Raw genomic sequence first — 24986 nt, forward strand, 5'->3', positions numbered from 1 at the left:
TATCGCCCTCTCTAGCTTTAAGCATCAGCTGTCAGAGCAGCTTACAGATAGATCATTGCACCTATAAATAGCCCATCTGTAAATAGCCCACCCAACTACCTCATCCCTATATTGTTTAGTTTTTTTGCTCCTTTTGACCCCAGTATCTCTACTTGCACATTCATCTTCTGCACATCTATCACTCCAGTGTTTTTGCTAAATTGTAATTATTTCGCCACTATGGCCTATTTATTGCCTTCCTCCCTAATCTTACTTCATTTGCACACACTGTATATATACTTTTCTACTGTATCATTGACTGTATGTTTGTTTTACTCCATGTGTAACTCGTTGTTGTATGTGTCGCACTGCTTTGCTTTATCTTGGCCAGGTCGCAGTTGTAAATGAGAACTTGTTCTCAACTGGCCTACCTGGTTAAATAAAGGTGAAATAAAAATAAAATAAATAAAATATAACGTGTCTTTTGCTATGAGTGTGCTGGTCGGTAGGTGGCATGATTTACCAAGTATTCATGATGACACTGTTCGTTTGCCTGATATTTCATAAATGGGACATTTGCCTAACCAAAACGTGGTAGGAACAGTCAGGACACGAATATATTATGAGTTGGCTAGCCTATCAACAACAGCCTAACCGTATTATTCTGCATGGGATTGAGGAAATAATTACCTAATCCACAATCAATGGACAGCCAGCCTATTCCATAAACGAAACAAAATACCTTGCTAGTGCCATAACCTACAACACATTAAACCATAGACCTTTAAACATGATACTTCTGGATTGCGACTGCATGTTTGACATTTCAATGCACCAATCACTTGCTGAGGAGCAGATGCCTACTTCCCTACACTGGAAAAAGCGAGGGGGTAAATAGACTAGCGGTGCGCGCCGTACACTGATCCATCACACTAAAAACCTGCAAAGATCGCCTGTGAGACTGCTGCAACTACGCTATAGGCCATTGATATCGCGTTCATTTCTGGTCAATTGGTAAGGGGGACAAAGTGTCCATAATACAAGGAAATGGCAGGTATTTTGGCATGGTTTTGGAACGAGAGATTTTGGCTCCCTCACAATGTAACCTGGGCTGACCTAAAAAACACAGATGAGGCAACCTTCCCGCAAGTTGAGGATTTGTATCTGGCTTGTCCTTTAGCCTTCTGCATATTTATGATTCGACTGGTTTTCGAAAGGTGGGTGCATGTATGAGTGATTGGTATAACTGAAGATCATGTTGGGTTCGTTTCATTTACATGTAGCCTAAAGAAAGCCTATTTTAAAGAATAGTATATCGGGTATTGAAGCATGTTTAGCTCACACCGAATTTCTAGACAATGACATCCACATGGTGATGCGATTTATCCAATAGTGAAGTTAACGTTTCTCTATATGCCTGTCTGTATTGTCACAAAGCTTTTTTCGAGATATGTGTCGGATCAATAGACCTGAATTATTTTCCATAATGAGATACATGCTGACTTTGCATCCAAGTTGCAGCTGTCAGTAGTCGAGAGCATTATTCGAGTCATGCTCGTCTCATTTAGTCTAGGCTTCTGTTGACCTCGCAAGGGTCTGTGCTGCCTATGTCTTAATGGTGATCATTGTGTTTAGCTTCATGTAGCCTATTGTAAGCATGTCTATCCCAATTGTACATAGCCTACCAAGCTAAGTGTTGACGCTAGCCTGGTACATCAATCGGGAAACACAGGAACCAGGAACCCACAGCAGTTTCTCAATATTTCCTAATACCACACTTTATAAAGGCTCATGATGTGGCATATAGGTGTTCATGCATCAGTAGGCTACAGTTGAAATATGTCTTACTGTAGGCTACATACTGTACATGATGTCAATGATTGGATGCCTGTCATAAGGTCATTCTGCTGAGGCCACCACCTCACTCACCAACCCACCTCTAATACTGAAAACAGTCACAATGGGAATTGGACTTTTCATTGAAGTATGTGTGCTGTGTCAGTCTTCATTGGACAGTTGAGAGGCTTGTTGTTAAATGTACATTTTCTTGATTACTGATGATATGACCTGTAATACCAGTCAAATGTTTGGACACCTACACATTCCATTGGGGCGGCAGGTAGCCTAGTGGTTAGAGCGTTGGGCCAGTAACCGAAAGGTTGCTAGATCGATTCCCTGAGCTGACAAGGTATAATCTGTCATTCTGCCCCTGAACAAGGAAGTTAACCCACTGTTCGTAGGCTGTCATTTTAAATAAGAATTTGTTCTTAACTGACTTGCCTAGTTAAATACAAAAAAAATCCAGGGTTTTTCTTTATTTGTACTATTTTCTACATTGTAGAATAATAGTGAAGACATCAAAACTATGAAACAACACATATGGAATCATGTAGTAACCAAAAAAGTGTTAAAGAAATCAAAATATATTTCAGATTCTTCAAAGTAGCCACCCTTTGCCTTGATGACAGCTTTGCACACTCTTGGTATTCTCACAACCAGCTTCATGAGGTAGTCAACTGGAATGCATTTCAATTAACAGGTGTGCCTTGTTAAAGGTACATTTGTGAAATTTCTTTCCTTGTTAATGCGTTTGAGCCAATCAGTTGTGTTGTGACAACAAGGTAGGGGTGGTATAAAGAAGATAGCCCTATTTGGTAAAAGACCAAGTCCATATTATGGCAAGAGCAGCTCAAATAAGCAAAGAGAAACGACAGTCCATCATTACTTTTAGACATGAATCTCAGTCAATCCGGAACATTTCAAGAACTTTGAAAGTTTCTTCAAGTGCAGTCACAAAAAACATCAAGCGCTATGATGAAACTGGCTCTCATGAGGACCGCCATAGGAAAATGAGCCCCAGAGTTTATTAGTTACCAGCCTCAGAAATTGCAGCCCAAATAAATGCTTCAGAGTTCAAGTAACAGACACATCTCATCAACTGTTCAGAGGAGACTGTGTGAATCAGGCCTTCATGGTCGAATTGCTGCAAAGAAACTACCACTAAAGGACACCAATAAGAAGAAGAGTCTTGCTTGGGCCAAGAAACACGAACAATGGACATTAGACCGGTGGAAATCTGTCTCAGTCCAAATTTGAGGTTTTTGTTTCCAACCGCCGTGTCTTTGTGAGATGCAGAGTAGGTGAACGGATGATCTCCGCATGTGTGGTTCCCGCTGTGAAGCATGGAGGAGGAGGTGTGATGGTGTGGGGGTGCTTTGCTGGTGACACTGTCAGTGATTTATTTAGAATTCAAGGCAGACTTAACCAGCGTGGCTACCTCCTGGTTTGGGCTTAGTGGGACTATCATTTGTTTTACAAGAGGACAATGACCCAACACACCTCCAGGCTGTGTAAGGGCTAGTTGACCTAGAAGGAAAGTGATGGAGTGCTGCCTCAGATGACCTGGCCTCCACAATCACCTGACCTCAACCCAATTGACAAGTTTCAAATCGATGTAAATTGTCCAGTGACTATTTTTATGAATTGTTCAGCAGTCTAATGGCTTGGGGGTAGAAGCTGTTGAGGAGCCTTTTGGTCATAGACTTGGCGCTCCAGTACCGCTTGCCGAGTGGTAGCAGAGAAAACAGTCTAACTTGGGTGACTGGAGTCTGACAATTTTATGAGCTTTCCTCTGACACCGACTATTCTATAGGTCCTGGATGGCAAAAAGTTTGGCCCCAGTGATGTACTGAGCCGTTCGCACTACCCTCTGTGGCACCTTAAGGTCAGATGCCGAGCAGTTGCCATACCAGGCGTTGATGCAACCGGTCAGGATGCTCTCGATGGTGCAGCTTTAGAACCTTTTGAGGATCTGGGGGCTCATGCCAAATCTTTTCAGTCTCCTGAGTGGAAAAGGTTTTGTCGTGCCCCCTTCACGACTGTCTTGGTATGTTTGGACCATGATAGTTCTTTGGTGATGTGGACAGCAAGGAACTTGAAACTCTTGACCCAGTTTGGGATGAGTTGGACCGCAGAGTGAAGGAAAAGCAGCCAACAAGTGCTCAGCATATGTGAGAACTCCTTCAAGACTGTTGGAAAAGTGTTCCAGGTGAAGCTGGTTGAGAGTGCCAACAGTCTGCAAAGCTGTCAAGGCAAAGGGTGGCTACTTTGAAGAATCTAAAATCTAAAATATTTTTTGATTTGTTGAACACTTTTTTTTTTAGTTACTACATGATTCTATATGTGTTATTTCATAGTTTTTTTAAGTCTTCACTATTATTCTACAATGTAGAAAATAGTACAAATAAAGAAAAACCCTGGAATGAGTAGGTGTGTCCAAACTTTTGACTGGTACTGTATAAAATATGTAGGCCAATCAAAGGAGTGAAGACTGTGGTTCCTGCTGTGAAGTGTGCCAAGACCAAGATGTTTGCTTTTTAAATGTAGATCATACACACAGCTTGCTTATGCATACACAAGCCTCACATGTACTATTATTGTTCAAGGGCATCTATGATACTATTTACTATGACATATCGTAGTACTGGATTAGTATCCATTGAACCTGCCAACAACTGCTGTTGCCCTTATGTTGCCTCTCACTGAGCACAGTAACTCTGTCAATGGCAGCTAGGCAGCAAGAATTCAAAATACTGAGTAAGTGTTCACAATTCACTTCTAAGGCAGCGTTTTAACACATTAGGTTTTTATAGATACAACTGAAAGGTCTGTTTAGGCTGGTCCCTCCAGATTAGATTTTCTGATTGCTGACGACACACTTCATTTGCAGAGTAAGGACTTTTTTGTGAATAGACTACTAGACCGCTAATCTCTCTCTCTCTCAGCTGTCTCTCTCTCACAGCTGTCTGCACATGGACATTTCATCTTGAGCTTGGCGTACACTTCCAGCAGTTTAATCTCCCATAACCCTTTGTCCATGAATGTGACTGTTACTCAATCATATAACGTCATGATACCATCTTTCGTTTATACAGTTGTGAAATTTCGCCAGATTCTTACATTGCAAATTGCTGACGATGTATACAGAAATACTGATTCAGACATTCACACATTGTACTTATAGTTGGATAAGATTCTGAAGCTTTGAGATGTATTTTTAACAACCGGTTGTCAGTTTGTTCCCATTTACCACAAACAAAAATACTTTTTTCTGATGAACAACAATTAGATGGTGATTATACAGTACCTACTGTGAGAATATTCTGACATTGTTGTGTTATTCTTTTGTAGGTTTATTGCCAGACCATGTGCCTTGGGTCTCAAGATACAAGCCAATGGACCACAGAAAGCCCAGCCCAATGCCATTTTGGAGAAGGTGTTCACTGCTATCACCAAGGTAAAAGTAGTGCCTGTGTTTCCACTATGTCATGTCTTTGTTTGCATTTTAGTATTGATAACTGAGATTAAAAGCAATCTCTTTGCAAAAAGAATGGCAGCCTTGTTAACAGTCAGGTGTCTGGATCGTGTGTTTCCTAGCATCCAGATGAGAAGAGGTTGGAGGGCCTGTCCAAACAGCTGGACTGGGATGTGCGGACCATCCAGCGCTGGTTCCGACAGCGCAGGAACCAGGAGAAGCCCAGCACGTTGGCTCGCTTTTGTGAGAGCATGTAAGAGGTCTTGACAGCTTGAAAATGCTACATATTATTACTAATATTAACACGTATGTGCGCATTTGTTCGGTGGAAACCAACATTTTTTTTTTTAGGTGTGGATACATAGGCTTTCCAGTCATTGCCTTTACTGGAGCAGGCCTGTCAAGAGTGGGCTCATGTCTGACTCCATTGGAGCCAGGCTGGCAGTGGGAGAGGCAGTGAGGCACAGAGCGGGTCTCTGAGGCCCTGGGGCTGCTCACGCAGGGGCTCACTGTTGAAGGGATTCGCTGCTTAGATGACTGTCGTGGTCATTATTTGATCTTCAAAGAGAAATGCCAGATTGAGTTTGTCGGTGTGAAATGTGCCATGGTTCAGCAAGTGGATTCAGTTACTATAGTGGAATAATAAAATAGAAACGTCTCACAAAAGCATAGCCTCCGTGTAACTAGAGCAAATCTCTGGCTGTTTTCTCAATATTCTGAGCTCACATTTAATAGAGGACGTCCCTACATTTGAAATATACGCAGTGTCGCGTCCGTAGGCAGAATGGAGTTGACAGACTCAGAATGGATTGGATGCCTGATTTTGGTTTCTTTGTTGTATCATTTGCTTAAAATGTCATTTTGTAAACCGAGCCAGGCACTCTCGTCTCAGCAGTAATCCTGCTGTAATTAGTGTTTGGGTTTGAGAGGACGCTGTTGTCTCCGACACTTCAGGATGGCGAAGCTGAGGGCCACTGTTCCCTTTTTCATCATTCTGAGAAAGAGAGATAAATTTAGACTGGAGACAACAGATCCCGAAGAAGCTTCACGCAGTTATTTATTTTGCAGCTAGTTTTAACGGGACTGTCTGGTCCCCAGTCCCCAGTGGGGCACGTGCTTTGTTTTCTACTACAGTGCTGGTTGTCTGAACATTATGTCAACTCTGTTTCTGCTGCTTTCTGCTCAATGATGACCATAGAACACCACAGAACTGTATGAACAGGGGCGAAAATCTGATATCAACTTTGGGGGGGACAATTACATGAAATTTTCTCAAGAGCAATTCCTGAGGGGGACACCAAAAGTAGTGCTGTAACACATAGCCTACATTGTAATATGGTAAATGTATATTGAGGAACCAAAGAAATAAGGTGTTTGCCGTACTCCTAACTACCGGTACCCAAAACTACACAACTACTCACAACAGCAATACCATTGCCTTTAACAAATTTTAGTTCAGTCACCAGTTTAAGTTGAGAGTGGGGGTATCCATAGCATTTTCCAATTATGTTCCTATTTTACAAGTAAAAAAAATGGAGAACCTTTCATAATGTTGCCAAACAAAGACTCAACAAACTTACCTGAGACTCCCTGTCTCTGCCAGTCTGTCCCTGCATATCTGTCCCCAACTCTGCTGTCTGTGCCATCTGTTGCCTGCTCTGCCTAATGACATAATTGTGAAACATTTCCATTAGAATTTCATTTCTTTCTTATGAACATTTTATCAACTAGTCTTTGAGATATTAGGCTACTAGGGTTCTTACTTTGCGTTTTGGTGTACTGAAAAATACTCTGATGTCCGTCTTTTATTTTTCTGCCATTTTTCTACCTGGCTGGCTGGCTACACACACACACAGTGTGTAGGTTATTTACAGTAGGAGATGGGCTTCTATCATCTTATCTTTTATCATTCTATTTGGGCTTCGATCTAAAAGGTAGCTAGCAAATGTGAAACGGATTAAAATGACAAGAGTTGACAGCTGTATGAGTTCACCATTTACACAACATATGCTGCAACCTTTTGTAATTTTAATAGTTTGTTTCATATTGGCTGGCTTCCAACAATAGCTGAATTTGCAAAGCTAGCGAGCACCAATTCAGTTTCAGTGGAGTTTGCTATAATCTTTGCTACCCGGGTTAAATAAAATAAATAAATAAAAGTTCCCTTGCGACAATTTAGCTTTTGCAACGAGACCATTAAATATATTTAAGACAATGGTAGAAGAGAGTGTAGTTCTGTTCAGTTTGGACTTCAGTTTATCGCTAACCTTTATCACAGGGACTTTGAAGCACTAACTTACATCATCTGCATGCTGATCTCGGGAAATAAATTGACGATAGCAAAGATTCCATCTTTGACGAGGCCACATAAATGGAATAGGTACTAGCTAGCTTAATAGTTCATATTTGCGCGCTAGCTCTGCATATTCAGCTAGTGTGTGTGCGCGATTGACTGGATTAACCTCACGTCAGTTATGTTCATTGAGTGCCTTTCAGACAGTGGCTACGACCCCTCTGTTACCTTGCCAGTGGATCAAACCATTGTGAGGAAAAGGGTGGGGGGGTCGCAATCTTTTGAAACTTAAAAACGCGCTATTAAGTGTCTATAATCAGCACAATTGCTTTCATTGCGTATTATTAATATTATTTAAATTACATAGTTATGTTTCAGTGATATATTGGGGGGGACAAATCATATTTTTCCCAGGATGGGGGGGTCGTGTCCCCCCCGTCCCCCCCGCGATTTCCGCCCCTGTGTATGAAGAGTAATTACTTCAGTATCATGCTTTCATGGCTTTTGAATGCAACAACATGGTATTTAACAGGACCATGTATTTGGTACACAGTCACCAGCAAAAGTATTTTCAGTGAAAGTAATTGTGAGTCATAGTAATTGTACATAAATAGCACTGATTCAGCAGCACTTGAAGCACAATGTTTAATAGTGTTTGACTAACCAGTTGCCAAGTAACTGTCTTCTTGACCTATCGTTAGGTCAATGCATGCAGCTCATTTGTTTTTTAAATGAATCAAGCACAGAGCGCTATTACTTGTGGCTTGATTATTTGAATTCCATGAACGATGGCCTTTCTTTTCATTCAGATGTTTAACACCTTCTCACAATGCAACTGTTTTGATTATGCACATTCTGCATGATCACAATTGCCCTCAACCCAATTTCCCTAAAATAACATAAGGGTGTCGAAAAGCAGTCGAAAAGCAGCACAAGTGTGAATTCAACCAGTGGCAGAGACCTGGGTATACTAGACCAATGCTACGGTACGCTAGTCTGCCCTGAGGCCTGCTAGCCTGTCAGAGATGTGGCCGGAGTGCCAGGGCTCTCACATCCCAGCGTCTGCATTCCAGGGTGTGTCACTGCTACTGGAGCCTGGACGCCATTGCACTGCACTACCTCGTGGCAGAGAGGGAGGCAGGCACGCCCAGTCCCAACCTCTGCTCTGCTCTGGGCTTACATAACCCAGCACATACCCATAACTACTGCACATTGATTGGATGGGAAAGTTTCTCCTGTGATCATGGACTTTTCTAGCTCTCAGGCAGTGCTGTTCCAGTTGATGGTTCAGAGATCAAAGCCACACTGAGCAGGGAGATGCTGCTGCACAGGCCATAACAATCAACAAACGACCGCACTGAGAGAAGGAATGAGAGACAATAACTAACACACGTCCTTCTCAGACATTACAAGGGGGGTTACATAATGAAATTACACTGGACAAAAATATAAACGCAACATGCAACAACAACAAAAACAGTCAGTATGTGGTGTGACCACCATTTGCCTCATGCGACATGACACATCTCCTTCACATAGAGTTGATCAGGCTGTTGATTGTGGCCTTTGGAATGTTGTCCCACTCATCTTCAATGGCTGTGCGAAGTTGCTGGTTATTGGCGGGAACTGGAGCACGCTGTCGTACACGTCGATCCAGAGCATCCCAAACATGCTCAATGGGTGACATGTCTGGTGAGTATGCAGGTTATGGAAGAACTGGGACATTTTCAGCTTCCAGGAATTGTGTACTGATCCTTGCGACATGGGGCAGTGCATTATCATGCTGAAACGTGATGGCGGCAGATGAATGGCACAACAATGGGCCTCAAGATCTCGTCACGGTATCTCTGTGCATTCAAATTGCCATTTCAAAAAAGTACATTGAGTTCGTTGTCCGCAGCTTATGCCTGCCCATACCATAACCCCACCACCAACTTGGGGCACTCTTTTCACAACGTTGACATCAGCAAACCGGTCACCCACACAACACTATACATGCTGTCTGCCATCTACCCGGTACAGTTGAAACTGGGATTAATGTGTGAAGTGCACACTTCTCCAGCGTGCCAGTGGCCAAGGTGAGCATTTTCCCACTGAAGTAGGTTACAACGCCAACCTGCAGTCAAGTCAAGACCCTGGTGTGGACGACGAGCACACAGATGAGCTTCCCTGAGACAGTTTCTGACAGTTTGTACAGAAATTCTTCGGTTGTGCAAACCCACAGTTTCATCAGCTGTCTGGGTGGCTGGTCTCAGACAATCCCGCAGTAAAGAAGCTGTGTGTTGAGGTCCTGGGCTGGCATGGTTACACGTGGTCTGCGACTGAGGCCTGTTGGACGTACTGCCAAATTCTGTAAAACGACGTTCAAGGCAACTTATGGTAGAGAAATTAACATGAAATTATCTGGCAACAGCTCTGGTGGATATTCCAGCAGTCATGCCAGTTGGATGCTCCCTGAACTTGAGGCATCTGTGGCATTGTGTTGTGACAGAATTGCACATTTTAGAGTGGCCTTTTATTGTCCCAAGCACAAGGTGCATCTGTGTAATGATCATGCAGTTTTAATCAGCTTCTTGATATGCCACACCGGTCAGGTGGATGGATTATTTTGGCAATGGAGAAATGCTCACTAACAGGGATATGTTTGAAAAATCAGCTTTTTGTGCTTATGGAACATTTCTGGGATCTTTTATTTCAGCTCATGAAACATGGGACCAACACTTTACATGTTGCTTTTATATTTTTGTTTAGTAGTTATTTTAATTTTTTTAACTTAAATACATTATTTAATGGAAACACTTGACTGAGACAGATTCCTTCTTCTGGCTCGTAGTGATGCCAAAATGCATCAATCATTCAGGACTGAGTCTTTCCGTTAATATGGCCTCTTATAGGTGGAGTTGCCTGTCAGCTGCATGTGTACTCTGTTTTACACAGTCGCAGCAGCACACAGGCATACCCATCATGTATCAGGCTACAAATCACAGACAAGAAGTTCCAACTCTGAATAGCACAATGTGACAGGGATGTTGTATGAACCTAATAGTTACTGACTGGCCTCCGAGGGGGAACTTGACAAATGGTGATCATGCTGTGTGACATTGGGAGTTTTGCATACATCTCAGGTGGTTTTAGTGTGGGTAGCTGTAGCTGGGCTTACAAGAATTAAGTATTTTTGACAGCCGTAGACAGAAAACACACCACAATATGCAATGATGAATACACTACAGTAAATCCATGTAAAGTCCTGGGGTATCAAATGTCAGTGATCACAATACAGAAGGAGGTTTTACCTGTACACTGGTTACGATCAGAAAATCTATTTAAAGTTCACGGTTAGCCGTTGTTATGTAAGGTAAAAAGTACCAGTGGCCTGGCTTTGGCCCAAAGTGGGAGCAGGTCCGCCGGAGCCAGTGTAGGTGGAAACAAAAGTCTGAGCCTTTTGGATAAAACGCTGGGGTAAATCCTGTATGGAAATATAACATTGGCACTGTTAGGTTGAAAACTGAGAAGCTGATCAACATGACTAATGACTTTTTCATGAGCTATTTTCATTTGATTCTGTGACTTGAAAATCATTTGGAATATGATACTTCTGTTGTGTTCACCACTAATTGGCCTAAGAAGTAAAAGCTCTGTATATTATTACCACCAGGAATTCAGTGCTTATAATAAAAATAAGTGTTGTTAGAGAAAAATAGAACAAAAAAAAAACAAAGAGAAGGGTCCTAAGCAATACGGAGATGGCCATTTTGTTAATGCTTGTAGAGTGCGTGCCCTATTCTGATTATCAGCTGCTGTCAAACACACTTCCTCAATACTGTGCAGCAAATTCTACCTGATGAACAGCCGAAATTAGTATGACATCCTGGCATTTAAAGCATAATCCAAAATGTCTGTTCTATTTTCGCATACCCAAAAAGCCTACTATTTAGAACGCAAGTATGGGTATTTGGAACTAGCCAGTGGCTTTCTTGGCTGTCCTTGGATTGGCCTCCCTTACAGCAGCTTAGACATGGCCTCTCTTTTGACATTCCACAGAGGATGCATCCAAACCCCAATACTGTGTTACTGACTGATGTTCTGTTCTCTTTGGGTTTTTTTTTCACAGGTGGAGATTTACATTTTACCTCTATATATTTACCTACGGAGTGCGTTTCCTTAAAAAGGTGAGTGTGCTACTTTCCAAAATCTTTTTGTTGATGAAAAGTTATTAGAGCACTTTTTGTATTGAAGACACATTATTCAAGGAGGAGCTGTAACAGAGGCTTGCACTCGAGGATATCCGGAGGAGGTGGATCTAGCTTGGTGGATCTTGCTATGAAAGGGGGACCAAGTGACAAATAATGCACTTCTCAAACACGCCAACCAGTGCTCACTGATAAATAATGGATAAATTTGCTCACAGCACAGCATCCATTATGCAGATATTACTGTCTTCGAGCACATGCACAGTTGAGAAACTAGTTCACTGTCAACTGTCACCTTCAGTCTAACACTATTGTCACTCTATACAGTACCAAAAGTTTGGACACACCTACTCATTCCCACCGTAAAGCATGGAGGTGTTATGGTGTTATGGTGTGGGGGTGCTCTGCTGTGGACACTGTCAGTGATTTATTTGGAAATCAAGGCACACTTAACCAGCATGGCTACCACAGCATTTTGCAGCGATACACCATCCCATCTGGTTTGCGCTTAGTGGGACTATAATTTGTTTTGCAACAGGACAATGACCCAACGCACCTCCAGGCTGTGGAAGGGCTATTTTACCAAGAAGGAGAGTGATGGAGTGCTGCATCAGATGACCTGGCCTCCAAAATCCCCTGACCTCAAACAAATTAGCCCCAGAAAATTGCTTCGTCATTATGGTGTATTGTGTGTAGATTGATGAGGGGGGAAAAAAAACTATTTTATAATAAGGCTGTACCGTAACAAAATGTGTAAAAAGTCAAGGGATCTGAATACTTTCCGAAGGCAGTGTGTGTGTGTATGGTTGTATGTATATGTGTGTGTGTGTGTGTGTGTGTATATATATATATATATATATATATATATATATATATATATATATATACAACGTTTATTTGTCACCAACGCCGAATACCTTACAGTGAAATGCTTACTTACAGCATAGACAGATATATATATATATATATCTCACTCACTCTCTCTCTCTCACACACACACACACACACACACACACGTGTGAGGAAATACCCTCGAAGTATTTTCAGTTATCTTTAGTTTTTTATGTGTTTGACTCTGTGCTCACTGATATTGTGTAATGTACTGAGGCCAAAAGCCTTTTGTGTCTGTAGTAATTGAATGCTGCTGATGATGCCGTTGATCAGGAATCATGATTAGGGGGTGAATAGGAGACATTGCGGTGAGGATCATTTCTCATTGCAACAACTTGCATGACGATGCACTTTGTGGAATGAGTTCATTTCCTACAGTTGGGCCTAGTGAGTCTCCCGGGTGTGTTGAGACTCACTAGGCCCAACATGCTTGCTGGTAGAAAAAGGGCCCTGTATCTATTACAAATTTATACACTATAGACCTACAAAATACATTCAACTCCCTAATGTAAGAGTCTGTGTTTCCATGTCAACTTAAGCAGAGTTTGCCGTTTTAAGTAGGTTATATTTGGTTGGGTCCAGAATCATCTGTCATTGAAGGCAAACACCCTGTGAGAGATGATGATGATGAAAAGCAATTCATTACCATGCCTTTGTAGTCTAAATCCCTCTTGTGTCAGGACATAAGACAGTCTTAACCACATCCCCCAGTTCACTACAGCATTCATCATGTAGCCTTCGACCAGAATGAGCATTCGCAGTTTTCTCCCCAGGCTGACACGTTCGTTCTTAATTTGCACTACTAGCGTACAGCAAAAGTTTGCTTTGATTAAATTAAGTTTCCCTTAATGGAAATACAATCTGACATGGTTACGGTTGCAAGGTTATTGATGTGCTGGATGTTAAGCAAACATTTAGTATTGAGCCAGAGGCAGCATAGCGTACAGGTGTGGCGATCAATGCACTTTATGAATGTAATACATTTTTGGAAACAGCATAACAATACATTAATATTCTGTTCATTTTTTTTGTGCCTGCAGACACCATGGTTATGGAACACAAGAGAGTGCTGGTACGACTATCCTTATCAGGTAATGTTTTGATCATGAGAAAAGCCTCCGATGTTTTCTCTGTTAATTCTTTTCACCTAGCGACAACAGTTATTGTATTTGAAAGGACATAGTTTTGATCCAACTTTATTGATTTGTGTGTGTGTTTTCACAGCCACTGACAGTGGACATCCACTATTACTATATACTGGAGTTGTCGTTCTACCTGTCCCTACTCTTCTCCCAGTTCACAGATATCAGAAGGAAGGTAGGATACCAATTTAGTCAATTAATTAATATAATATAGTTAATCAATGTTTGTTTATCACATTGCTTGCTCCATAGATATTTGTTTGCATATGATTAAACACCCATTTCAAGGTAATTCTGTTAATAATAACACAAAATAAAACAAATAAAATATTTTTTTAATAATAAAGCCATTATTAAAGGGATAATTCACTCCAAATCACTAATTCCTATAATTAACAGTGTTAAATAACACATACAGTTGAAGTCGGAAGTTTACATACACTTAGGATGAAGTCATTAAAACTCGTTTTTCAATCACTCCACAAATTTCTTGTTAACTAACTATAGTTTTGGCAAGTCGGTTAGAACATCTACTTTGTGCATGACACAAGTAATTTTTCCACCAATTGTTTACAGACAGGTTATTTCACTTATAATTCACTGTATCACAATTCCAGTGGGTCAGTAGTTTACATACACTAAGTTGACTGTGCCTTCAAACAGCTTGGAAAATTCCAGGAAATGATGTCATGACTGTAGAAGCTTCTGATAGGCTAATTGACATCATTTGAGTCAATTGGAGGTGTACCTGTGGATGTATTTCAAGGCCTACCTTCAAACTCAGTGCCTCTTTGCTTGACATCATGGGAAAATCAAATGAAATCAGCCAAGACCCCAAATTGTAGACCTCCAGAAGTCTGGTTCATCCTTGGGAGCAATTTCCAAACACCTGAAGGTACCACGTTCATCTGTACAAACAATAGTACGCAAGTATAAACACAGATGCATTCTGTCTCCTAGAGATGAATGTACTTTGGTGCGAAAAGTGCAAATCAATCTCAGAACAACAGCAAAGGACCTTGTGAAAATCCTGGAGGAAACGGGTACAAAAGTATCTATATCCACAGTAAAACGAGTCCTATATCAACACAACCTGAAAGGCCGCTCAGTAAGGAAGAAGCTACTGCTCCAAAACTGCCATAAAAAAGCCAGACAACGGTTTGCAACTGCACATGGGGACAAAGATGGTACTTTTTGGAGAAATGTCCTCTGGTATGATGAAACAAAAATAGAACTGTTTGGCCATAATGACTATTGTTATGTTTGGAGGAAAAAGGGGGAGGCTTGCAAGCCAAAGAACACCATCCCAACCGTGAAGCACGGGGGTGGCAGCATCATGTGATTGGGGTGCTTTGCTGCAGGAGGGACTGGTGCACTTCACAAAATAGATGGCATCACGAGGAAAGAAAATTATGTGGATATATTGAAGCAACATCTCAAGACATCAGTCAGGAAGTTAAAGCTTGGTCGCAAATGGGTCTTCCAAATGGACAATAACCCCAAGCATACTTCCAAAGTTGTGGCAAAATGGCTTAAGGACAACAAAGTCCATGTATTGGAGTGGCCATCACAAAGCCCTGACCTCAATCCAATTTCTGGGCAGAACTGAAAAAGCGTGTGCAAGCAAGGAGGCCTACAAACCTGACTCAGTAACACCAGCTCTGTCAGGAGGAATGGGCTAAAATTCACCCAACTTATTGTGGAAGGCTACCCAAAACGTTTGACCCAAGTTAAACAATTTAAAGGCAATGCTACCAAATACTAATTGAGTGTATGTAAACTTCTGACCCACTGGGAATGTGATAAAAGAAATAAAAGCTGAAATAAATCATTCTCTCTACTATTATTCTGACATTTCACATCTTAAAATAAAGTGGTGATCCTAACTGACCTAAGACAGGGAATTATTATTAAGGTGTATGTAAACTTCCAACTTCAACTGTATGTGAACAATACTTTTTGGGTAAACAAATGTTTCATTTTGTGTTTATAACAAGGTTGGTAGCAACATGTAAAAATCGTTGTGGAGATCTGTTGCAGCTCAAGTCAACTATTAAACCCACAATGCAATGCTCTCTGGGCTGGCTGGCTGCAACCAATAATACCAATGTCAATATTAGCATGTGAAGTAGCTAAACAAACTGCACTATCAATTTAGGAGTCTCTCTCACCGAGTTAAATTAGCAATTCTCTGCCCAGAGCAAGTGCAGAGTACGTTGCTATGGCAACAACCGACGTTTCCCACAGACACACAGGGCGCATTGCGAGATGGTACTTGAAGGAAAAACTGAGTTGAATAATTTGGTACACTGTTTAGCTTGAGCAAAAAAGCGAAAAATAAACATTGTCATAACAATATCAACGGATGTGTTCTAGACAAGTATGCCCATACCATCTATTAGCTGATTTGGAGTGCAGGTAATTGTTTTAAAAGCGTTATGAAAGGGGATAACACACTATACCATATCACCAGTGACGAGAACCATGTAACTATGACATGTTCCTACATGATTTCACAGATAACTTAGAAGTTAAATCATGGGGAAAATGTTTCATTTAACCACTGATAGCACAGAAGATTTCACCAAATTGACAGGAGTGTCATGCTTTTTATTTCTGGGGTGGATTATCCCTTTAAATCAAAGGGAACTGCCTCATAACTGGTTTTAATACATTCTGAAACCAAATGTGTTTTTTTTACTTTTCTTTTTTTTTCTTTGTAGTCAGTTCTATTTTGCAGTGGGGATCTCAAGAAAAGCCTTAATTATTGTTTGTCTGCATTCAGGCCTCCTATTGTCTGTTCCATGATATTGTTTAATTTTTTGGTCTTTGCCTTGGTGTGGTGTTTTAGTCTAATCTCTGCTCTGTGAAATCACAGGCCTCTGAGAGGAGGAGATGGATTAGTGGAATTTTCTGGCTGACATTGTAAACCGTTTTCCCCTCATATTTGTATTCGATTGAGTCTCATTTCATTATTCAGTTCCTAGAGTCTGAAGATTATTACATTTCTCCATCATTTATTTCAGCGTCATGTCATTCCTTGTCCCCACTGATGAAAACTATTATTTAAGAATTAAAAAGATTCATTGAAATATCTCATATTGAATACAAATTGAGAGTAAATGGTTTCAAGTTAGTTTTGATATCTGTGAGTGTGTTTTAGTCCTGGTTTATCTGAGGTGATTTTGTCAGTAGCACATGTTTTTATATATTTCCTAACCGAGTCTTCACTCCACTTCATCCTGAATGATGTTTAAACACAGCAACTGAGGGTCAAACAAACAGCTGTGATGACATCAGGCCCGGTTTTGTGACCCACTCACACTTAATCCCTAGACGAAAGATAAATAATCAATGGAACGTTACACGCACAGCCGCTATGGAAAAGACCACTGCAGAACTGCTCATCTGCAGACAGATGTCTGTTCACACATTTGATACACACACACATGCGCGTACACTCTTTCTAATACATCTTATAGTCGGGTTGCCAGATAGCTTTTCCAGGGCAGGGCATCTCCATGTTTGAGCTGTAAATATTGCCTCAGCATAGCTCTTTTGCTTCTGTGCTTTTCAATCTTCTTTAGCACTGTTAAGCGGCATCAAGAACAAAGGGTAGAATATAGGGGGTGTATTGTCTATGGAGGGCCCTCCTTGGACATGGCATTTTCTTTTCTTTTAAACCAGCTCCCTAGTTGAGTTCAGAGAATGTCAATTGACATGCCTCCCATCTCTTCCTTCTCTTTCTGCCCCACCCTGTCCACACCACTGAACACCCAACACTCACTCAATCACTCACAGCTGTCCCATGATGCCGTGGTGTTTATGCCCTCACCTCTCATCTCCGTGTTGACTGTTGGCATGTTTTCTGTTTTTTTGTTGTTGTTTCTTCTTTCAGTTTTTTTCCATGCACAAAGCCACGCATTGAGGAGGTCCTCTGCACCCTCTGCCAGTCCCAGTATGTTCCCTGCACTCTATTGCCATGCTTCCCTTCTGTATTTGCACCACTGCTCTTCCTCCTCCTCCAGCTCTGGGCTGGCTGCTCTGCTGCTGCCCTGCTGTACTGAGCCTTCTCAACCCTGTGGGGCACAGGTCTCAACCCTGTGGGGCACAGGTCGCTGGTCATCCTTATTCAGCCACAGCCTCACTCATCAGGGGATATTAACCTTCTAGCCTGACTAGACACCACTTTAGCTGTAGTACATGTAGACTCGCCTCTCTTTTAGTACATTTTTAACTAGACTTAGTTTACACATTCATTCATTCATTCATTCATTCATTTGTGAAAAGAATAACTGTCTAGCCACCAAAGTAGATGCGAAATGAAGGCGTTAGCTGCACTTGAGTCCTGCATTCAGGGAAACAATAGAATTGTCAGCACAAAGCAAAAGCAGATGAGGAGGGAAGTTGAATTGCACAGCTTATCCCGTCATTTACGGAGTGTAATGTTTACAAAGAGGCAATGTCCTTGTCAGAATGTCACCCGCATCTTGTCACCGTAGATGTCCTGCATAGTGCGCTGCCAGCAAGTGTACAAGGTGCAGAGGAGTCCACTTATCTACTGTGAGCACAAAGAATACAGCAGCGGTCATGTTCTCTGCATGATGCCGAAGCTTTCATAAAACCCACATGCTGTACATGTCCCCTTGATGTGAGTCACGTGATAGAGAGCTGTGAATGCTTTCTCCCTCTGCCATTGTGTGACATGACTATGACGCCTGTGTCCCCCCCCCCCCCCAGGGCTTCCTGGTCATGTTCCTGCACCACCTGGCGACAATCTCCCTCATCACCTTCGCCTACGTCAACAACATGGCTAGAGTGGGCACACTGGTCATGTGTCTCCACGACTCCGCCGACGTCCTGGTGGAGGTGAGTAGAGACACGGGGACACGTTCAGCGAGGCATGTTCAGGTGTCTGGCATGTAGAAAAAAGATTTTTGTTATTTCTACGAATTACATTTCTCTCTGCAATGTTCCACAACGTTTGCCTGCTGAACGTGGCCCTGATGTGTGTTCTTCACACCCCACGGACATGTGGGAGGGTCCTGTGTTCTTTTGTGGTGGTTTTTAGAATCACAAGCACAGTAGCTATCAGAGGGAAAATCGGCCATCTGTAGATTTCAATTATGTACTGCCAAAACCAATTTCAGTGTATGAAAAAGATAGATACAACATCCACGTTTTGTTCTTGTAACCATTTTGTGTGTCTGTGTCATCTGTTGCAGGTTGCCAAAATGGCCAACTATGCCAAGTTTCAGAGACTTTGCAACCTCCTGTTTGTCATGTTTGCAATGGTCTTCATCAGCTCCAGGCTGGGTGTCTATCCTGTCTGGTAAGGAGGCTCTCTTTGTCTCTAGATAGAATGACTGCGTCCCAAATGGCACCCTATTCCCTACGGCCACTGGTCAAAAGTAGTGCACTATGTTGGGAATAGATCGGCATTTGGGACTCAGCCAATGTCTTCTCTGTGAAAGACTACAGCTCAATTGAAACAATGGGCTCGAGTGTCTTTTAGATGCACTTGTATGCTGCCAGTTGAGACAGATCATGATGATACTGTATTCCGGAGAATGTTTGTTCCTGTGTATAATCTGTCTCCGAATACAGGAGACATGAATGTACTGTAGATCTCAGAATATTGACACTTTCCAAATGGGCTTAGCAATCTTTCCAGGAAGGTTTTCATTTTATACAGGTCTTGGTGAGTTTTGTTGCTTAGTAATAGTTACTATGGATACTACAGCAACAATATGGACGTACGCATCTTCTCCAGTAAAGAGGGAGGGGGAAATAAAATGAAAGACGGACCATTATTTTGAGATCATTTAATTATATAAACCAGGGTCAATTTGAGACTGGAATCTAAAATGGCACATTCAATTTACACTTTGAAAACCTCAATTAACTAATTCTTTGTTATCACAGTGCCTGTGTCAGTTGGTATCAATGCCAGAATGTTGTCTTTTTTACATATTGGACTTCCAATTAGATGAAGAATTTGGATTGCACCGGAATGTTTTTGATGTGTCATCAGCGAGGCATCCTACCTTTTTGATATGAGAGAGAAGCAGTAGCAAATCAGTGATAGTCCTGGAATATGTGCGCACCATCTTACTGTGTCATGTCCTTGGCACACTCAGCAGTACCGTCACTGTACGAAGAGAAAAAGCCACGTGATTTACTATCCCGCTCTGAGATGTCACCCCAATTTTGAGCCCACACTCGTGGACAGCGCTGTTAATTACCAGATCAAAATGACAAACGACTCTTTATTCGAAAGATATTGAACCATGAACCACGACAGCACAGTGCACTGTCTCTAAAGAAATACAAATGCTTTAGAAAAGTCTCATTCAGAGATTTCCTCTTGTTAGTGTACCGTCGTGAGTTATACAGTATATCACAGTGCAGGCAGAGTGCACCACAGACTGTACAACTATTGCCATGGCTTCAGTGTCAGCAGGTTCCATATCATGTGCAATTATCCAACTATATCTCTACCTTCACTGAAATAGCTATCAAGCCATTCATCAGAGAAGTGAATGGAGGATTTAACATGTTCTTTTAAAGTGGTTCTAGTAGTGTGTACATTATATAACAGATTGACTTCATACAGTAAAGTGCTGCATGAGCTTTCCCACACAGCACGTTACAGCGGGGAGAAGGGATAAAGTTATTTGTCGGGTGATAATTATTCTTGGCTGTTAAGAGTGAGTCTGTCTGTCTGTCTGTCGTGGAGGATGGTTCGCAAGCTAGGGCAGCGTTTCCCAAACTCGGTCCTCAGGACCCCAAGGGTTTTAGAAGACCCCACGTTTTGGTTTTTGCCCTAACACTACACAGCTGATTCAAATGATCAAAGCTTGTTGATTTATTTGAATCAGCTGTGTAGTGCTAGGGCAAAAACCAAAACTGTGCACCCCTTTGGGTCCTGAGGACCGAGTTTGGGAAACCGTTCGCTAGGGGCTGAAGGCTCTGGACGTTAGCCTCTTATGTTGTCCCTGAGGGTCTCTCTCAACCACCTGGCCATGTGTATTCCTCCACTCTACCTTAGAGCACCGGGAATATTTACTGTCTTCTCTTCTGTCCACCTAGAATTCTAAGGCGTGTCTCTTTACACAGGGACAATAACAAATAGCTTATTTGGTGACAGCTGCCTCAGATTGGGTTTTCTGGCGTGCACTTTAGTTAACCAGGTTTTTGTTAATTTCAGAGAGACACACGTATTAAAACCAATAAGTATTTCCAGTCTGTTACCCAATTCCCAATCGAGATGTTGTTGTTGTCTCATTACTACATCCTGTCGTTATGAGCTGCACTGAATGTGTGTGTAGTGTGGTTTACTTATCAAATGAGTTGACTAATTATTTCTCTGTCGCTCTCTCACTCTCTCGTAGGATTTTAAACACTACCTTGTTTGAGAGCTGGGAGATCGTGGGGCCGTACCCCTCCTGGTGGGTGTTCAACCTGCTGCTGATCCTGCTGCAGTTCCTACACTCCTTCTGGTCCTACCTCATAGTGAAGATAGCCTGTCGAGCCATCTCCAGAGGAAAGGTGAGAGACAACGGGAGTCTCAATTACATTTTCTTGACTCCTCGCGTCCTCTCGCCTGCTTCTCAAAACTCATTGGTTGAGAAAGTCAGAGGTCCCTCTCTGAGCTTCTCCTCCAATGGGTTTTGAAAAGGAGGTGAGAAGAGAATGCGAGTAGTCAAGGAAACGTTATTGAGATTCTCCCCCAGTTCGCATTTCAGGGTCCTAAATGGCACCCTATGCAGTGCATTACTTTTGACCAGGGCCCATAGGGAATAGGGTGCCATTTGGGAAGCAGACATTGTCATAATTCCATACAGTGCACTCAAGAGGACCATCTTTATGTAGTTAGAAAGTCATTCTCATTATGTATGTAGTAAGAATTTAGTACTACCATGTTACCTTTTGTAATTGCAAAGCGTTGGGGAATCTTAGCAGTCAAGCTCACTGTACATGTACTGTACTACAGAAACTATTCACTAAAGGGCCTGTTTTGTTGTCAATAACCTTCATTGATTTTACTTTTTCTATCCCTCACGCTAACCTTTCAACTTTCAAGGCAGGGAAGTGGAATCCTTTACATGTAAGTAGTTGGAACAGAAGGAAAATAAACTTCTTTGTGTATTGTCACATGTCATCTCACTATCAAGTCACAATCACAGAATGTTCTGACACGACATCCCTTTGTTTTTTTTACATTATCTTATTTGTAAAATGAGGAAACCAATAGCGATGGCCAACTGCTTTTACTTCCTCTGTCATGACATCAGATGGTATATGAGCTGTTCTGACAGCATCTGCACCTCTCCACAGGTGTCGAAAGACGACCGCAGTGACATTGAGTCCAGCTCGGACGAGGACAACGGTCCTCCGCCCACTCCTGTTCAGAAGCACCACAACAGCACCACCAACGGGACCAATAAAGTCCACGGGACCAATGGGTACCTGTCAGCAGGGGCCCCTTGTCCAGATGAACACTGACCACTGCAGATGAGCACTGGAGCAAAGCTACAGACACCATTCATAGATACAACATGTGTGCGTGTGTGGACATGAACAACATTGCCTGTCTGGTACTGGAAGTTCTTAGTTTCAGTTTGATTATTTCCATGTTTCCCCTCCATTTTATTATCTTTCTCTATATTTGCATCAAACTGCATTCAATGAAATATCAAAGCACTCCTATCGGTACAGCCCAGTCTCTCTGTTTAGCCAACGAATGAACGCATTCCACTATTATGGCGAAAGCATGCTGTTTAAACAGTCTGACTGGCATACTGAGGGTAGTTAATTATGTTATGTGTCTTTATGTTATTTATTTTGGATAGATATACAGTACCAGTCAAAAGTTTGGACACCTACTCATTCCAGGATTTTTTTACATTTCTACTATTTTCTACATTGTAGAATAGCAGTGAAGACATCAAAACTATGAAATAACACATTAAATATATTTTAGATTCTTCAAAGTAGCCACCTTTTGCCTTGATGATAGCTTTGCACACTGTTGGCACTCTCAACCAGCTTCACCTGGAGCGCATTTCCAACAGTTTTGAAGGGGTTCCCACATATGCTGAGCATTTGTTGGCTGCTTTTCCTTCACTCTGCGGTGTAATTAATCCCAAACCATCTCAATTGGGTTGAGGTCGGGTGATTTGTGGAGGCAAGGTAATCTGATGCAGCACTCCATCACTCTCCTTCTTGGTCAAATAGCCCTTACACAGCCTGGAGGTGTGTTGGGTCATTGTCTGGTTGAAAAACAAATGATAGTCCCACTAAGCGCAAACCAGGTGGTAGGCATGCTGGTTAAGTGTCCCTTGAATTCTAAATAAATCACTGACAGTGTCACCAGCAAAGCACCATCGCACCTCCTCCTCCATGCTTCGCGGTGGGAACCACACATGCGCAAATCATCCATTCACCAACTCTGCGTCTCATAAAGATACGGCGGTTGGAACCAAAAATTTCAAATTTGGCCTCATCAGATCAAAGGACAGATTTCCACCGGTCTAATGTCGATTGCTCGTGTTTCTTGGCCCAAGCAAGTCTCTTTTTCTCATTGGTGTCCTTTAGTAGTGGTTTCTTTGCAGCAATTCAACCGTGAAGGCCTGATTCACACAGTCTCCTCTGAACAGTTGATGTTGAGATGTGTCTGTTACTTGAACTCTGTGAAGCATTTTTTTGGGCTGCAATTTCTGAGGATGGTAACTCAAAGTTCCCGAAATGTTCTGCATTGACTGACCTTAAAGTAATGATGGACTGTTGTTTCTCTTTGCTTATTTGAGCAGTTCTTGGCATAATATGGACTTCATCTATTACCAAATAGGGCTGTCTTCTGTATACCACCCCTACCTTGTTAAAACACAACTGATTGGCTCAAACACATTAAGAAGGAAAGAATTTCCACAAATTAACTTTTTAACAAGGCACACATGTTAATTGAATTGCATTCCAGGTCATGAAACTGGTTGAGAGAAAGCCAAGAGTGCAAAGCTCTCAAGGCAGAGTGGCTACTTTGAAGAATCTCATGATTCCATATGTGTTATTTAATAGTTTTGATGTCTTCACTATTATTCTACAATGTAAAACAATTAAGAAAAACCCTGGAATGAGTAGATGTGTCCAAACTTTTGACTGGTACTGTAAATTTGCTAATTATTGTCAACATGTCTCAATGACTTTGTCAGTGTTAAGATTGGCTAATTGTGAACCAATCCATAATGCATATCATTTCACTATTCCATCAACAGGTGCACACATTATAGCATGAGTCTTGTCATTGGCAAAATGCCAAACAAATGGATTTGTTTTCAGTGATGCCCCCCCCCCCCTTCAGTTGCTAAAACTGATTGCATTTGTTTTGCTCACAAATGAATAGTAATGTGGTCTTACAACAATGCATTATTATGGGAAATACAAACACACATTATCCATCCATAAGCTGTAAAAGAGATATCAGTAACAGCAGTATGTATGTGTGTGTGTGTGTGTGTGTGTAAAAATAGGGCCATGCTATATTTCCAATCAACTTTTGTTCTAAGTATTCTACAACATTTCTGGTAAGTATTTCGTTAATTGTTCATGGCCCTCTTGGAAGACAGAGGAAGGTATTATTAAGCAATGATGCATTTAAAACCCTTGACAATATTAAAGATTGCAAGTAAGAAAGTATGTTTGTCGATCTGATTAATTGAAATGAGCAGGTACTGAACATACTTGTTCTTGTGACAAGCAACGGAGAAATATTGGTAGATTACAGAATTAGAATTTTTGTGGCATGGCAAGTTGACTATGAAGGATTGTTATTTTTTTTGTTCCAAAACTGATATCCTCTCAAGGCTAAGTGAATAATTAATGTGATTGCATAATTATGACTATGAATTCTTGTCATTCATATTCATTCAACAATGCTTTCGGGACATTCATCTCGCTAATCCATTCTCATTGAAATATAACTAGATGTATTGCATATTCAACTTCAAGTAGCGTTTGTGTTTCAGAGAAAAATAATAGCTCTCCAGGAGCCCATGTAATTTCTCTTTTAACTTGTATTAGCATATATGAATCATCCAAGAACACATGGATTGAATAGAATGTGTATTGTGTAGGTCTCTAATGCAGTATCGATCATCCCTGTTGTTGTGAAAAGG

The 24986-nt window shown here is 41.6% G+C and overlaps 1 protein-coding gene across 1 annotated transcript; it reads left to right on the forward strand.

The window, feature by feature from the left end:
• Window positions 1-838: 838 nt before the first annotated feature.
• LOC106586203 (ceramide synthase 6) lies at window positions 839-24505 on the forward strand. Its single transcript, XM_014173213.3, has 11 exons — window positions 839-1196; window positions 5170-5275; window positions 5416-5546; window positions 11698-11755; window positions 13708-13758; window positions 13892-13984; window positions 18550-18678; window positions 19035-19141; window positions 21204-21360; window positions 21896-21919; window positions 22150-24505. Exons 1-11 carry the CDS (start codon window positions 1027-1029, stop codon window positions 22315-22317), a joined length of 1194 nt encoding a protein of 397 aa, XP_014028688.1. The 5' UTR covers window positions 839-1026; the 3' UTR covers window positions 22318-24505.
• Window positions 24506-24986: the final 481 nt, after the last annotated feature.

Source organism: Salmo salar, chromosome 25 (genome assembly GCF_965601325.2).
Source record: "Salmo salar chromosome 25, fSalSal1, whole genome shotgun sequence".
NCBI lineage: Eukaryota > Metazoa > Chordata > Actinopteri > Salmoniformes > Salmonidae > Salmo > Salmo salar.